Source organism: Megascapheus bottae, chromosome 15, assembly GCF_031878675.1.
Source record: "Megascapheus bottae isolate mThoBot1 chromosome 15, mThoBot2.hap1, whole genome shotgun sequence".
Classification (NCBI taxonomy): Eukaryota; Metazoa; Chordata; class Mammalia; order Rodentia; family Geomyidae; genus Megascapheus; species Megascapheus bottae.
Genome location: NC_143523.1, coordinates 15,416,104 through 15,431,489, shown reverse-complemented (window position 1 = coordinate 15,431,489; position 15,386 = coordinate 15,416,104). Strand labels below are relative to the sequence as shown.

The following is a 15,386-nucleotide window of genomic DNA, read 5'->3' as shown; positions in this document are numbered from 1 at the left end:
AACTTGGCTGTGCTCCTAAGACAAAAACATGTGCCCCCAGAAAAACCCTTAGGCCTCAGAGCCAGGCTCCCAAAATAGGCCAGTCCCTGAGGGGGAAGGGTGCAGTGTTTCGGGTCCTCCAGCTGGGGCTCTGATCAGCAAGCTCAGACCCTAGGATTAACACGTTATGTACTCTGTTTATAAAGATTACCTTACCTAATTAAAAAGAAAAATGAAGTTACCATTCTCCAAGGCTGGACTTCTACAGAAAAAAGAAATGTCCTTGGAACATGGCCAGCTTCATGCCTTTCCGGTCAGGAGAAGCTGATCTAGATGTGTCCACCGAGCGGAAGGGCTGCCTGGAACACCCAGAATCTGGGGGGTGGGGGGAAGAGGAAGGGGAGAAGTGGGGAGGGATAGTTTTAGGAGGGATCAGGTATGGGGATGGAAGCTGCACCCTTGCAGCAGAGGGTGCTTGGAGGTATTTCGTGAGGGATTTTTCCATTGTGACCTTTAGTGAGGCCTTCACATGCAAGGAAATAGCTCCAGCAAGTAAACATTTTGCAGTGTAATCATTCATTCACTCAAAAACTACTTATTGAACACCTATTCTGTCTCAGGGGTTTAAAACACTTTGTGCCACTTTCAACATGGTGGGTTAAGCATCAAGGGATTATTCTAAACCCTGTGCCATTTTGGAGCCTCCTGTGGACAATGAATTGATCATGTGGGACTTGGGTACTTCAAATCTCCTTATTTTATATTTCATTCATTGATTGATTTTTATTATTTTTTGCTGATATTCTAACCATTTGAGCCACTCTGTCCTACTTCTCTCCTGTCCTGCCCAGACAGGTTTTGAGCCGTAATCCTCAGATCTCACTCACCCGAGTAGCTAGGATTAGAGGCATGAGCCACTGGTAGTGGGCTGCTTCAAGCTTTTCATTACCCATTGAACCAGATAGAGAGGAAACAGTCCATACCCATCTGCTTTGAGAGAGGCTGTGTGGGTGGGGTTTGTGTCTCTGATGGAATGCACTGGGCCACCCTCTTACCTCCACTCGCCTTCCTATGCAGGAACGAGACTGGGAAAGTGAAAGTGAGGCAGAAGGGGAGAGTTGGTACCCCACAAACATGGAGGAGCTGGTCACAGTGGATGAGGTGGGAGAAGAAGAAGATTTTATCATGGAACCAGATATCCCAGAGCTGGAAGAAATTATGCCCATTAGCCAGAAAGACAAAGTCTGCCCTGAAATATGTCCCTGTGTGATGAGCAGCTTAGACCTGGATTTGCCTAAGGATTTCAGTGAGGAGAGAGAGGCCATAGGGAATGGGACTGCAGACATCAGCCTCAAGCTGCCCAGACAACCGCCTTCTGTTTCCACGCGCTGTCCCAGTGACACGGACGTGGAGATGCCTGGCCTAAATCTGGATGCTGAGCGGAAGCCAGCTGAATGCGAGACAGGCCTTTCACTGGAGGACTCAGATTGCTACGAGAAGGAGGCAAAGGGAGCAGAGGACTCAGCTGTGCGACTGGCCCCTGCAGCCCAGCAAATGTCTTCCCCCCAGCCAGCAGAGGAGAGGGCCCAGCAGCCCAGCCCATTTCTCGATGACAGCAAGGCCAGAGGGTCTCCTGAAGATGAGGCTTGTGAAGGCAGCACCCAGGAGGAGAATTCCGGCCCCCACACTGAAAGCAACCTCCGAAGCCAGGCTTGCCAAGGCGTGTTGACCGAGGGTAACTACCCCCCCCCATTCCTCAGGGGTGGCTGGGTGGATCGGACCACTGCTTCCAGGAAGACGTATGGGCATGTGCAGACTAGCACAGGCATGCACAAGCTTTCTACTGGTGTTAAAGCCCATGCAGAAAGTCCTGCAGTTCATGGAAGTCAGCCTCTGAAGGTCTGGCTAAGCTCTTGATGCTTTCAGGGAATGGCAAGAAGGAAATCAGATAGGATTTGGAGAAGCAACCTGAGATAAGGGTAGACTTCTCTGAGTTACCAGGAGTCCGAGGGTCTCAGACATCTATGATTAGCTTTTTGTTTCCACCAAAAGAACTTGGGATCAGACAGTGACACTGGCCTGGGAAGCAGAGAAGCTATAGGGTCTCTCTGGGGGAGAATGGTGTGCTCCCTTATCTACTACCCCAGTCCCATTTTTCTCCAGGGTTTGATAGTGACATGGGACTTGTCTTGGGAGCCACTCCACTTCTACCGGAGGTGATGTTGTGGCTATGCTCATCCCTGTGACATCATGAACTAGAGAGTTTAAAATAGGCTAAGCCCTGGGTTCTCTGCCAAGTGGAACCTGAGATCCATCAAGGACTCAGGGTAGGAATAGGAGAGGATAGCCCTGGTGATTCTCACAGTGGAAAGAACTAGAGATTCATTTTATAGAACACTTGTGGCATAAACTGAAGTTGGAGTAAAGGTCCTGAGGCATAATGTCTAGAGAAAAGGCTGATGGGGGCGGGGGTGAGGGGAACATCTCAGCCTAGAGCCTTGTGAGTAGCCAAGCTGGTGGTAACCTGGAGGCTTGGGATTTCCTCCATGTCAAGCTGACCTGAGTTGTTGTTCCCTTGCCTGGACCCGAATCTCCATGGCAACTGCCATGGAGTAGGGCAGCTGTGTCGGACCAAGACAAGAAGAAAGGATCACTGCCATCTTCACCTTAATCTCATGGAACCCCTTTTATTTTGCAGTATAGGTCCTGACATGTGCTAGTGTGAGTGGTTTATTAGCTTACCCAGTGTTTGGAGTTCATATTTAATAACCCTGCTTCACAGGCCTGGGGTGAGAATGGCCTGGTCTTCTATGCCAGCCTTAGTGGATGTCAGCACAAATTTTGCCCTTCAACAATCTCTGTGCCTGCAGAGATGGAGTGATGCTGATTTGGGAGAGTGGGGGTAGATCATCTCATCTGAAGGCATTAGCTGTCCAACCCCCCTGGGCCAAGGGCAAAGATGAGCCAAGTTTTATTGTGTGTGGCATTTTTTTGGCAGTGGAAAATGCTCTTAATTATAGGGCTTTAGTTCTAATTAGCAGTCGTATCCCCAGCCTCATGATTAAGCAGTCTAAGGGACAAGTCCCAGTCACACAGTGCAGAGAATAGAATTACAGGGACTCTGAGACATGCTGTGCCTCATTCTACTTCTCTCTCTTCTTTTTTGTTTTCTTTTTGGCTTGGGCTCATGTTTTGCAGAAAGCTCCAGGTACATGGAAATGAAATCTCTGGGTGTGAGATCACCAGAATACACCGAAGTGGAGCTAAAAGAACCCCTTTCTTTGCCTTCCTGGGAACCAGAGGATGTGTTCAGTGAGCTTAGCATTCCTCTAGGTAGGTAAAATATATAGCCCTTCCTGAAATCCAGCTCCATGTTAAATTATATGTCTCTAGCAACTTCTCAGTGTATGAGAGAGTTTTCTGTCATTCTGTTGTCTTCATTGTTTTTAATGTTGTCATTTTGCAAGAGGCTACTTTTAACGTTTGTCATTTTAGTTTCCCAGGTAGACCAGATACTTCAAGGAACCAAGCCTTGAACAGCACTAGGACTCTGGGCAAACAAAGGCTGGTCACTTTCCAAGGCCTTATTACTGACCACACAGACTTTAAGTCCAGCCCTGATCCCAGTAGGCTTAGCAGTCTCTGTTTCCAAGGCAGCAGTGCACACACAGATCTGGGACTTTGTCCTTGTTCCATATGTGATGACCGTGTGTCCTCAGACAAATTGTTATACCTTCCTGAGCCATCGTCTTCTCAGCTGTAACACAGAATTAGACCCAATAAGTGGTTTTTCAAGGTTTTCAGGAGAGTGAAGCAGAGTCTCAGCACAGCACAGGAAGGAACTTTCAAGGAAGTCTTCGGGGTGGTGTGAACACCACCACCACTCACTATTCTGGCTAGTGACTCTCTCGTCCAGTTGACACCATCTTTTGATATCTGTGTTGATTCTGAAAGGTTAGAAAGAAACAAGATAAAGAGAGTGGAAGCTGCTCCCAGGGAGAGCTTCAGAAAACGTCACAGGAAGTGTGAGAAGCCAAGCCTACAGCCACGTTCCCCCAGGGCCTCCACTCACAGAGCTAATCGGGGTGAGGCTTGCCCTTCCCACCACATTTCTCTTTTCTTTTTCTTCTCCTTTAAAAACAACAATAAAACCTATACTGTTTCTTTCCTCCGAGGGTATGATATTCGTAGAGTCAGATTTAGAGAGCTGCAATTCTTTTTCTTTTTTTTTTTCTGTCTTTTTTTTTTCCCAGTCCTGGGACTTGAACTCAGGACTGAGCACTGTCCTTGGGCTTTCCCCAAGGCTAGTGCTCTACCACTGGAGCCATAATGCCACTTCCAGCTTTCCTATATATATGGTACCAAGGAATCAAACCTGGGTTTTTGTGCATGCTAGGCAAGTACTCTACCACTAGGCCAAACTCCCGGCCTCTGTATTACAACTTTTAAGAAAAAAAGAAAAAAGAAAAACTTGAAAAAGGGAAAAATGACAGATAGACTTTGGAATGAACAGTTATGTGTCTATAGGCACCACTCCTCCTCCTCCTCCTTCTTCTCCTCCTCCTTCTTCTCTCTACCACTTAAGCCACAGCACCGTTTCCAGTCAGGTGGTTAAGAGGAGATAGAATCTCACAGATTTCTGTACCTGGGCTGGCATTGAACCACAATCCTCAGATCTCAACTTCCTGAGTAGCTAGGGTTACAGGCGTAAGCCACTGGCTCCAGCTTTCTATAGACATTTGGAAACCAAAAGTACAAAGCCAGGAGCCAGGGAGGGCCTGCCTGTCACAATCAGGCACAGAAATCTATGAGATCTATCTCCACTTAACCACCTGACTGGAAACGGTGCTGTGGCTCAAGTGGTAGAGCAAAGAAGGAGGGGGAGGAGGAGGGTTCGTTATTGCATTTGACTGGTCATTGAGCATTTACTGATTCCCATGGCAATGAGCTAGGCATTCTGGGAGAAATGGGAATATAGTAACACAAATGTCAGCCATCTAAAACCCTGGAATCTAATCAACAGAGCAGAAATTAAGAGTGAACGCTGCTTCTTTGTAATTTGTGAGTTTTTATTATTGTGTTCCATTACAGAATGTGTTAAAGATTACTATAAGAAATCTTTAAAAAAGTAAGAATCCTATAAAGTCCATATTAAAGGTATTGTTGCCAGATACTAGTGACTCACACCTGTAATCCTAGCTACTCAGACCACTGAGGTCTGAGGATCACATTTTGAGTTAAGCCCCAGTATAGGCAAAAATAAAAATGAAAACTCAGTAGAGGTCTACCTCTCCGGCCTCTCCCCTGCTAGGCATCGAGGTGGCTATTGTGTCATGTCATGTCATGTCATGTCAGAGTGCTTCTTTCCCACAAAAAAATAGGATCACATTGTGAATAATGTGATGCACTTTTTTCTTTTGTTAATTTTTAATTTTCTTTAAGTACGTCTTTCTTAACAGCTAGTCTTAAGAGCTTAAGTCCATAGAGCACACATTCTCTTTCAACTACTACAAATATTCCATGGTAAACACTGTACCCAAACCATATCCTCCTGGTGAGGATTTAGATTATTAGCTTGATTTTTCTTATCCATTATGAAAATGCTGTGCCAGATGAACTTACATTTACTATCACTCAGCACTAGGTAGCTTTTCAGAGTAGAAATCTGAGCTGCAGAGTCACAAAGCAATGATTGCCAAAGCCTAGAGTCTGAGTTTTAATTCTAGCAATCAGTTCTCACCCTCTGCACCCTGGCTGCCTTCCCCAGGTGCTTATCTAACAAGTTACCTTTGTGTGTTGGTGAGACAGGACGCGAGCCAGGTGTGTGTGGCGGGGGGGGGGTGAGAATTGCAGGACTGTCTATATTTGCATTTTTAATTTTTATAATTGCTACTAAATTGCGCTCCAAAATGACATTACCAGTCTTTACTACCACTTTGAGGGGAAATTCCCATTCCTCACCTCCTTGCCAACTTGGGATATCGGTTTTTCATCTTTGCCAACCTGTTAGGAGGAAAATGGCCTCCCATGTCGGCTTTTCAAGCAGTTGCACCAAGGATGGCTGTCTGATGATGAAGTGCAGGTATTTGAAAGGGACCATTTGTTCAGTGAACCTTGCTCATTGCCCCTCTCCCCTGAATTTCCTCAGAGTCCTTTCCTCACACCATTCCCCACACTCCAGATAGCACTGATCTGTTTTCTGTCATTAACTATTCTATTGCATTTTGTAGTGTCTTATACTCAAGGGAATCCGATAGTGCTGGTCTTACCTGACTTGTACTTAGCACTCACTGAGCTGCAGCCCATGTAACTGGTGTCCATGGTTCAATTCCTTTACTGTTAGTATGGTTAGCACATTCTGTCATCTTCCTGTGGAGGGACATGTAGGTGGCATAGAACGATTGGCTCACTGGTCCCTTTTTTGAAAGGCCTGTGCTCTGTGCTGCTCCATCCTGTGTTTTCCAGGTGAGAAAATTCAAGCCCAGAGACATTCTCAAGATCACTGTCAAATTTAACAAGTTAGGTCTCTGAGCACTCTGCCCTCTGTCCTCCAATTCAGACAGAGGCATAGTGCTGAAGTGAAGAGCACAGGCTGTGGCCTCTAAGTCTGTGGGTTCGGATCTCATCTCTGCTAGGCAGGGATAGTAACAGAATCCTACCCAGGAGAGTTATTTTGAGGATGGAACAAAGGTGTATGGCTGAGGTCATGGCGACTTCCAGCCAGAGGTACTTACTGAGGGTTGTCTGTTGTTACTTATCATTCTTGGAGTCTTCACTGAGGACTGCTATGCTTCCTGTCGCCATGGCTATAGACCTCTCAGTTACTACTGACAGATTTCAGAGAGACAGAGACATATCCAGACTTTGTCTCTGTGAAGAATAGGGAGGTAAAATCAGGGGTTCTAAAGATTGGGCCTCTCACTGGGAGAAAAGGGACAGCGGTCTTGTTGTCAGATACTTAGGAATGGGCTTGGCCAAGGAAGGGCACTGCCCATGTGACTCAGGCCAGCTCTGTGTGACCCTAGCCAGCATGAGCCTGCCAAGGCCTGCTCCTACCAGCCTTGCTGGCAAAAAGGGAGGACTCCCCCCCCTCCTTTTCAACCCAGGCTTTACTAGGATGACAGAGTCATAATTACCCAGGCCAGGAGCTATTATTAGTAGGCAAATGCAGCTTTAATGATTGCACTTACTACAAGCTGGGAAACAGAAGTGCCTATGGCCGCATTAAGAACGTATTCTAAGGCATCTCAAAAGTCCTCTTGTGAGCATAGCTGCCTTAAAGTAAACCCAAGGTATTCTGGTATGGGTTATGAGCCAGCCACTTGCACATTTCCTTGCTCCTGCTTCTCTTTCCCTAAAGGTTTTAATTTCTGGTACTAACCCAACCCAATTGGGTGGGACCTGGCAGGGGCCGGGGAGCAGGAGTGTGTGGGGGGGAAGGGGCGTGGGGTGGCCGGTTGGAGAGGAAGGGAATTGCAACCAAACATTAGGGCCAGTTCTCTGGGGCAGTCTTGGAGAGAGATAGACACTTGGCTTCTGTCAAGGCATATTAAACCTGGGTTTCCAAACGAAAATTTTTTGAACACACACACACACACACACACACACACACACACACACACACGACAAATACAAGAGGTGCTTCCTCAGAAAGCTGCTTCTGTGACATTATCATTTCTATTTTATAACCGAGGAAACTAATCTCAGAGAGGGTATGTGATATCCTGAAGCCGTGCAGCCTATAAAAATGTAAGCACTAGGTGTATCTGAGCCTAGTTTTCTCTATATGCCATGGCTTCCTTTTTTTCAGAGCCTGGTCATTGTCCCTGCGCTCTTTGTGCTCAAGGCTAGTATTCTACTACTTTGAGCTACAGCTCCATGTCCAGTTTTCTGGTGGTTAATTGGAGATAAGAGTCTCATGGACTTTTCTTTCTGGGGCTAGCTTTGAACCAGGACCCTCAAATAACCATGATCCCCAAATCTCAGCTTGTAGCTAGGATTACAGGCTTGAGTCACCACTGCCTAACTTCCCAAGCTTTTGTTTCTGGCAACAGAAATCTTTGCTTATGTAAAACCTCACCAATGGGAACTAAACTGCTCTAATCTAAAAGAGCCACACTCCAATCTCAGCCCTTGCTTCCTATACTATGGAAGCCTCCTGAGGCAGTTGTGTCCGGTGGGGGGGTTGGGAAGTCCCAGGACAGGGATCAAGAGGCCTTGTCTGGAGGTGGGGGGTGGTGGTGGTGGAAACACCAGGGCTTTGTTCCTGGGGTCACCAGTTGGCTGACTCTACAGGTCTGGTATAGGAGGGAGGATGTGGCTCTAGTCAAATCCATTTAATTTTGGTTGTAGGACTTGAACTCAGGGCCTGGGCACTGTCCCTGAGATCTTTTGCTCAAGGGTAGTGTTCTTACCACTTTGAGCCACAGTGCCACTTCTGGTTTTCTGGGGATTAATTGGAGACATGAGTCTCATGGGCTTTCCTGCCCAGGCTGGCTTTCAACCTCAGATCTCAGCCTCCTGAGTAGCTAGGATTACAGGTGTGAGCCACCTGTGCCTGGCTAGTAATGGTACTTTTGGAATTAAATAAAAGAAAGAAAGGAAAAGAATCCAACCTTTAATTACAAGTTCAGCCTCCTTCCTGTGACAGGGTTTCCTAGGCAGGAAGCTCAAAGCAAGAAAGGTGACAGGACTTGAGTCCAAGGCTAGCTCAGGACTGTCCCTCTGTGGAAGAGTCCCTTGAGGAGTTCCCATGCCCCTGCTGTTCCAGGAGAGGGGAGCAGCCCTTCCCAGCCAAGGGGTTCCCAAGGGTAGACCCATGCAGGGCATGCCCCCAACTGGCAAGAGGGGCCTAGACACCCACACCTTACTCCCCTGGTTTAGTTCCAGGGCAACCCTGCTTTCACAGCCCTTATCCCCTCCTCTCTCATCACTACCAGCAACCTTGTCTGCAGGGAACTTGTTCCTTGTACCTCCATTTTCACGTGAGAAAACTACTGGGCAGGTGGGGGGAGGGATTGGAGGGTTGGGGAGCAACTCAACTAATTCACCCCCAAGTCACATAGGTTCTTAGCTTCTGACCTATACCCTCTCAGGCCTGGACCCTTTCCTAGGCTGACCTTCCAAACACCTTGGTAGAGGCTGGCCTTGACACTATGGCCTCACTTATGAATTCTCCTCTCCTTTGAGCCCCACTGTCACTTCCCCATGACTGAAAGACCTTTTTTCTTCTTCCTGGAATCAGAATGGCCTCCCAGAAGTCTGACTTAGCATTTAGTAAGATCACAAGTGAAATGCTACAAAGTGATGGGCCAGAGATAAAGGGACAGGACAATGAGGAAATGTGTATACTACAGCCTTATGTGGAAAAGAAAGGATGCAGAGTAGCATTTAGGGTCTAGATAAACTGACAAGAAATAGGGGGAGACCCAAGATAGTCCATTGAAGGAAGTGTTTGGATTACAGTGAGTGATTTTCTTCCTCTTCAATTTTATTTATTTTCAAGTTTAGTTTTACTAAAAGATATTGTAAAATAAACAAAGAGAATCCTTCCAGAATCTTAACTACAGCAACAGCAGAAAAGGGTATGATGTGGAGAAATGGAACCCAAAGGCAGGTTACAGAAATCCTTTTCCTTTTCACCTTTCCTGGGAAGTTGAGGTTGAAGTAGAAGAGCCTGTACCTGCGTTCCCAAACAAGATTCTAATTGTTCTCTGAAGGCAGAACATCTAATTATGAAGTGTTCACCGCCCTGCTTAGAGCATGGTCTTTACTTTCCCCTGATCTCTCTGACTGTTATGTAAATGAAGAGACTGAGGTAAGGCTTGGAGAAGCTAGCTACTAGCCAAAGTCAACAGCCAGGGAGGGGTGGAACTCTTCTCATTTTGTCTGCTAGCTGGTTGGACCACACGAGCCTCCCACTGCCTTTGTAAAGCGGTTGGTTCATCCCTCCTCCCATCCCAGGTGTGGAGTTCGTGGTTCCCAGGACTGGGTTTTATTGCAAGCTCTGTGGGCTGTTCTACACCAGTGAGGAGGCGGCGAAGGTGAGCCATTGTCGCAGTGCTGTCCACTACAGGAACTTACAGGTAACTGTCAGCCTTCTTTACTCAGGGCTGGACTTAACCCTTCTGACCCTGTGTGACTCCCCAGCCATGTATTCAGAGTCTGACATCTTACTTGACTGTGACTCTAGCTTCCATGCCGGTATAGGAGATGATCAATAAAATCATTCAGTAGCATGGTATATTTAAAAATCACACATAAAAATATGTTGTTGTCAGGTGCCAATGGCTCATACCTGTAATCCTTGCTACTCAGGAGGCTGAGATCTCGGGATCATGATTAGAAGGTAGCCCACAGAGAAAAGTCCCCAAGACTCTTAACAACTACTCAGAAGAAGTTGGAAATGGCACTGTGGCTTAATTGGTTGGGTGTTAGCTTTCAGCACGAAGAGGCTTAGGGACAGTTCCCAGGCCCTGAGGTCAGTGCTCTAGGATCAGGAAAAAAAAAATGTTGTATACCATATTCATCCAATCTGTGTTACCAGCATTTATAAATGGTCATTCATTTTTGTTCATGTTTGTCATGATGGGGATTAAACTCAAGCCTACCAAATATATACATTCTCCCGCTGATCCTTATCACCAACCTATGACACCATTTTTTTTTTAAAATAACAAATTCTAAGCAGTCGGCTTCATCAATTGTAAAACATATGTTAGAATGTGGTTTTCATGATTAACTTGTGGTACAGGCTACTTAATAGATACAAGTAGACCAGATGCCCAGGGGTAAACCTCTTGGGGTAAGAATCAAATCAGAAGTTTGATCCATAGGATCAACTCAAGTCCCTATTGTGTCTGTGCCCCAATTGCAGGCCAGGCACTGATGTTACAAGTAAATTGTTAGAGTGGTTGTTCTTAACCAGAGATGTGAACAAGAAATACTTATTTAGCATTCTAGAAGTGCATGTACCATGTCAGATATCTAGTAGAGTGAGGTAAGAACATGCAATTGGAAAAGTTTTCTACATGATTACAATGTGTACCTCTAGTTGAGAAACTCAGACATGAGATTACTCTATTTTTTTCTTAAAAAATCATCTTTAGTTGGACAAAGTGGCTTCAGTTTGATGTATTACTTAATAAACTCTAGTTTTATATCTGAAAGCTGAGGCTTGGAGAAGAGCAGTGTGAACAGTCAAAGGCCCAGGCAAATAGTAAGTTACTGGGCCTAGCATCAGATCACCTGATTCTTAATCACTAGTCTCTTTTTACTCCACTAAGCTGGTCTTAGAAACTGAGACTCATAATGGCCTGGGTCACCATTTGTAAGAGACTGTCACTGTCTACTTCCAAACTCAGGTCATTTAAGCCTCTGGATTTCCCTCTAGAGAGCAGCTGTTCTGTGACCCGGGCAACCACAGGCCCTGTGGGCGGGGTGGAGGGGGATGAAGGTCTGACTTGGCCAAAACAAGGGGTTCAAACAGAGATCTTACAGAGCCAGCTGAGGACAACTGTTTGGCTTGAAGACATCATCGCCTATAGAAGAACAAGCTGGAAGGAATCCTAAATAATCACTGGCTTTGTCCCAGCAGCTTTGAAAAAGAAAAACAAAAACAAGTAACTACAGAAACAGCTTCCTAGACACAACTTCCCTCCTCCCCACTCCACAAATCCATCTACAAACTTAGTCTCTCTAGACAGGGCCCAAGAACTTGTATTGTAAACAAGTTCTCATGCTTCCATAAGAAAATCGCTTCTGTTTCTCAGCATTCTTAGTCAAACTGTGCAACTCCCAAGAAGACCAAGGTCATTGCCACTCCACTGGTCAGGAAGAGTTCTGACTTACCAGAGCTATCTGTTTTCCAGGGCCGTGTCCTGCACTGTGCTCTGTCCTCTGAACCAAATCCCAGACCAAGTGCCCTCCTTGCCAACACCGAGCACCCAACACCACTCCTGTGATCCCCAGACACATCGGGTGTAGACATTGCCTAAGCCCCTCACACTGGCCAGCCCTAGGTCAAGTTTCCCTCGCGCACCTGTTGGGGAGTCAGGAGGCTCCACCCCAGATTCCCAGATAGAGTTTCTGTCAGTGGCCTTGACAGAACATCTCTGTTCCCACAGCTTCACTCATCCTACTCCACACTGTGTGTGTGAAAAGTGAAGAATTCAGACCCAAGCAACAGGTGCTGGCTGACTCCACAGTCAGGCAACTTGTAAAGTTAGCACCCACCAGGAGGCCTTGAGGTGGGAGTGTGGACACCCTGGCAGGCAGGACAGCCCCTTCAGACTCTCCAAGCAACCCCTGCTGTGCCTCACTGCTCATGGCCGAGGTGCTGAGAGCCCACCCAGGGTGATTCAGAAGAGCAGGTGCAAGCAGAGCTAGATAGGAAAGTAGACTCTTCCTTGATAGGTTGTGGAGAGGAAATGCCCAAAGGCGGTGTGCTCATCCACTGGCTCTCCCCACCTGCTTGAGCAGGGAGGCAGAGATGACACTGGGCTCTCTTGGGCAACCTTACCCACAGGCATTCTGATGGCCCCTCTCCCAGTATGCTGTTCCCACCTGAAAGCTTCCCATGCCCCATCTGAGAAGGGGTGAGAAAGACGTCCTTGCTCCCATTGAACAAATTAGAAACTTGAGAAGTTGGGAGGCTTCCACCAACTGCCCATGGCTGGCACCACTCATGACAGAGACCCACCTTCCTGAGTGTTTGTTCTGTGCTAAGGTCTGTGCTCAAGGTTTTGAGTGGCTCTCTGTCAATTTTTCAGCCATACTCTGCAGGGTTCCATTGGCACCTTCTTGCAGAGGTGGCAGGATTATTCAGTCACTTGTTGCTGGAATTCAAACCCAGGTCAGCTGCTGGCAGAGCTTGTACACTTAACAACTGGAGGGGACTTAACCATTCTGACTCCTGCGCACACACAGTCCTTGCTGCCCTGACAGTCAGAGGACCCCAGTTAGGGCCCCAGGCCTCCCCAATCCTTTCTCACTGTGATGACTCCAGATATCCCAAGGGTAAGAGCATCTGGCTAGGCATGGCCCACAGCCAGTCTGAGCCACAAATGTGTTGCGAGTTATAGAAGCAGCTTCCTGTTCTTAGGAGATGGGGCCCATTTTTAATTCCTGGAGGAACATGGAGGATCCCATTCCCATAGACCATGCCAGCAGAACACAGGTTGTCAGAAGCCTCTGCTGTCATCCTGGGCTGGTCCTGGCCATCTGCCTTTTGCTCTCCAGCCTCTCTCCTGTGCCTTACACATGGACAGGCTGCCTAGAGACCACACTCTTTCTGAAACATAGGTAGAGTTGTCATGAAGATTGGATTTATCTAAGTCAGGCACTTAGGAAGAGCTTTGTGCCAAATAAGGGTGGGAAGTAGTTGTTATTGTGAGCCTTCTGTACATGATTTATTTTTTTTTACATGAGACCCATATTATATGTAAACTAATTTAATGGTGTCCTGCAGCCCCAGGACTGTAGAGAGTGGCTCACCCACTGGCACTGCCACAGGCACTAGGAGAGGGAGCTCAGGCATATCCCTTGCCTCGCCTTACCCACACAGTCAGCAATGACATCTCTCTGCTTTCTTTATTCCTCTCTCCATTACAGAAATACTTGTCCCAGCTAGCTGAGGAGGGCCTGAAGGAGTCCGAGGGGGCTAGCAGCCCAAGGCCTGAGGACAGTGGAATTGTGCCACATTTTGAAAGGAAAAAGCTGTGATGCTGCTGTCCCTTCTCCCCATGCTGTGCCTGCTGTCACTGAAGGTAGAGAAGAAGCCAACTGGGGAGGAGGCCCACCCAGCCCCAGCAACAGAACTAGAAAAGCCAGGCAGGTCACATTGCTTGGGTTTGCTCCCAGACACTTTAAAAAACACCCCCGAAGTATCTCTAAGAGTCAAGTCACCCTGGCACGTCCAGCCGAACAAAGGTCCTCAACTGTAGTTCCCCTCAACTTTTTTTTCCTCCTATAATCTTTGAATTTGTTCTCTTCTTGTTCTGTCTCTCCTCTCCTGCCTTCTGTGCCATAGAGCATTTTCATTTCATAAAATACAATTTCTCAGGGATTTTTCACAGAGTCTAAATTCTTGATAGGATGCAGCAGGTCAGGCCAGGCTGAGGCATATAAAGAAATGTTTGATGGAAATGCCTAGGTATGGAGGGCTACCCAGGAAATAGGAAGCAGCCTGGTGTCTGCATGTCCCCTGGATGTCATACATAGGGCAGCTGAGCCAAATCCTGCAGTCCTGAGCAGAGCCAGCAGAGAGAATAATCTGGCAGAGGCAGGAATAGTCTTAATAGTCTCCTCCAGTGGTACCCTACCTCTTACTCTTCTCCTTTCTGTCCTCTTTCAATATTTTCTTTCTGTTCCTTTTTTTTTTCTTTGCCAATCCTGGGGCTTGAATTCAGGGCCTAAGCACTGTCCTTGGGCTTTCTCAAGGCTAGAGCTCTACCACGTGAGCCAAGCACCACTTCTGGCTTTTTTTTTTTTTTAATGGGTCATGGGGCTTCAACTCTGGGTCTGGGAGCTGTCCCTGAGCTCTTCAGCTCATGGCTTCCACCCTACCCCTTGAGCCATAGCCCCACTTCCTGTTTTTCATAGCCCTACTTCCTGTTATTTAGTGATTAATTGAAGGTAATAGTCTCACATTCTTTAGTGCTCAGGCTGGCTTTGAACCAAGATCCTCATATCTCATCCTCTTGAGTAGCTAGGATTACAGGCGTGAGCCACTGCACCCGGCTTCCACGTCCAGCTTTTTCTTTGTACGTGATACCAAGGAATTAAACCTGGGTCTTCATGCATGCTAGGCAAGCACTCTACTACTAGGCCAAACTCCTGGCCCTATTTTTTTCTCTTCTGATAGTGCTAATCATTGAACCTAGGTCCCTGCACAAACTACCATACAGCCCATCACTGAGCCATATTCTTAGCCTAAAAGCCCCTGTTTTAAAATAACTCCTTTATCCTTTCAATTATCTAGATTTCTGCCTTAAAGTAAAATCAAATTGTTTTTTTGTGGAGGGGGAAAAAAGGAAAGAATATTTCATTGCAGAAGTTCTGATAGATGCTTTTCAAATGTTCTTCCTTCCTCTTGATTTCAGGAGGTGTCAGGATTTGGTCTATTCAGGTCGATGATTTTGGTATATTCACTTTACATAAAAATTGAGAACAGCAGTGACTTCTCTCTCTCAAGCCAGAACAGATACTGGTGTAGGTTGAGGACAAATGCACAGACAAATGGCCCCAGACATCAGCCACAAGAAAGTGTAATCACATCTGCCTTACCCTTGGTGTCCCTACCTTGAGGTCCACTAGAACTCACCATGGGATGGTATCCGATGATCTCTCTCAGTGGGAGGGAGAGAAGCTAGGCGAAGAGAAGGAAGGCTGTAGAGCTGGAAGAAGTG

General features: G+C 46.8%; 1 protein-coding gene across 2 annotated transcripts in view; it reads left to right on the top strand.

Annotated features, from left to right (window-relative positions):
* Rbm20 (RNA binding motif protein 20) overlaps positions 1 to 13,913 on the top strand; it is a 162,956-nt gene extending 149,043 nt beyond the window's left edge. Inside the window, exons 11-14 of one of the 2 annotated variants that reach the window (XM_090345893.1) lie at positions 1,057 to 1,699; positions 3,178 to 3,312; positions 9,943 to 10,064; positions 13,591 to 13,913. In XM_090345893.1, coding sequence (XP_090202019.1) covers positions 1,057 to 1,699; positions 3,178 to 3,312; positions 9,943 to 10,064; positions 13,591 to 13,701 — 1,011 coding nt within the window. In that variant the 3' untranslated portion in view covers positions 13,702 to 13,913. Of the gene's footprint in view, positions 1 to 1,056; positions 1,715 to 3,177; positions 3,313 to 9,942; positions 10,065 to 13,590 lie in introns of both variants that reach the window. The other variant, XM_090345892.1, reaches the window with a different exon arrangement.
* The last annotated feature ends 1,473 nt before the right edge of the window (positions 13,914 to 15,386 follow it).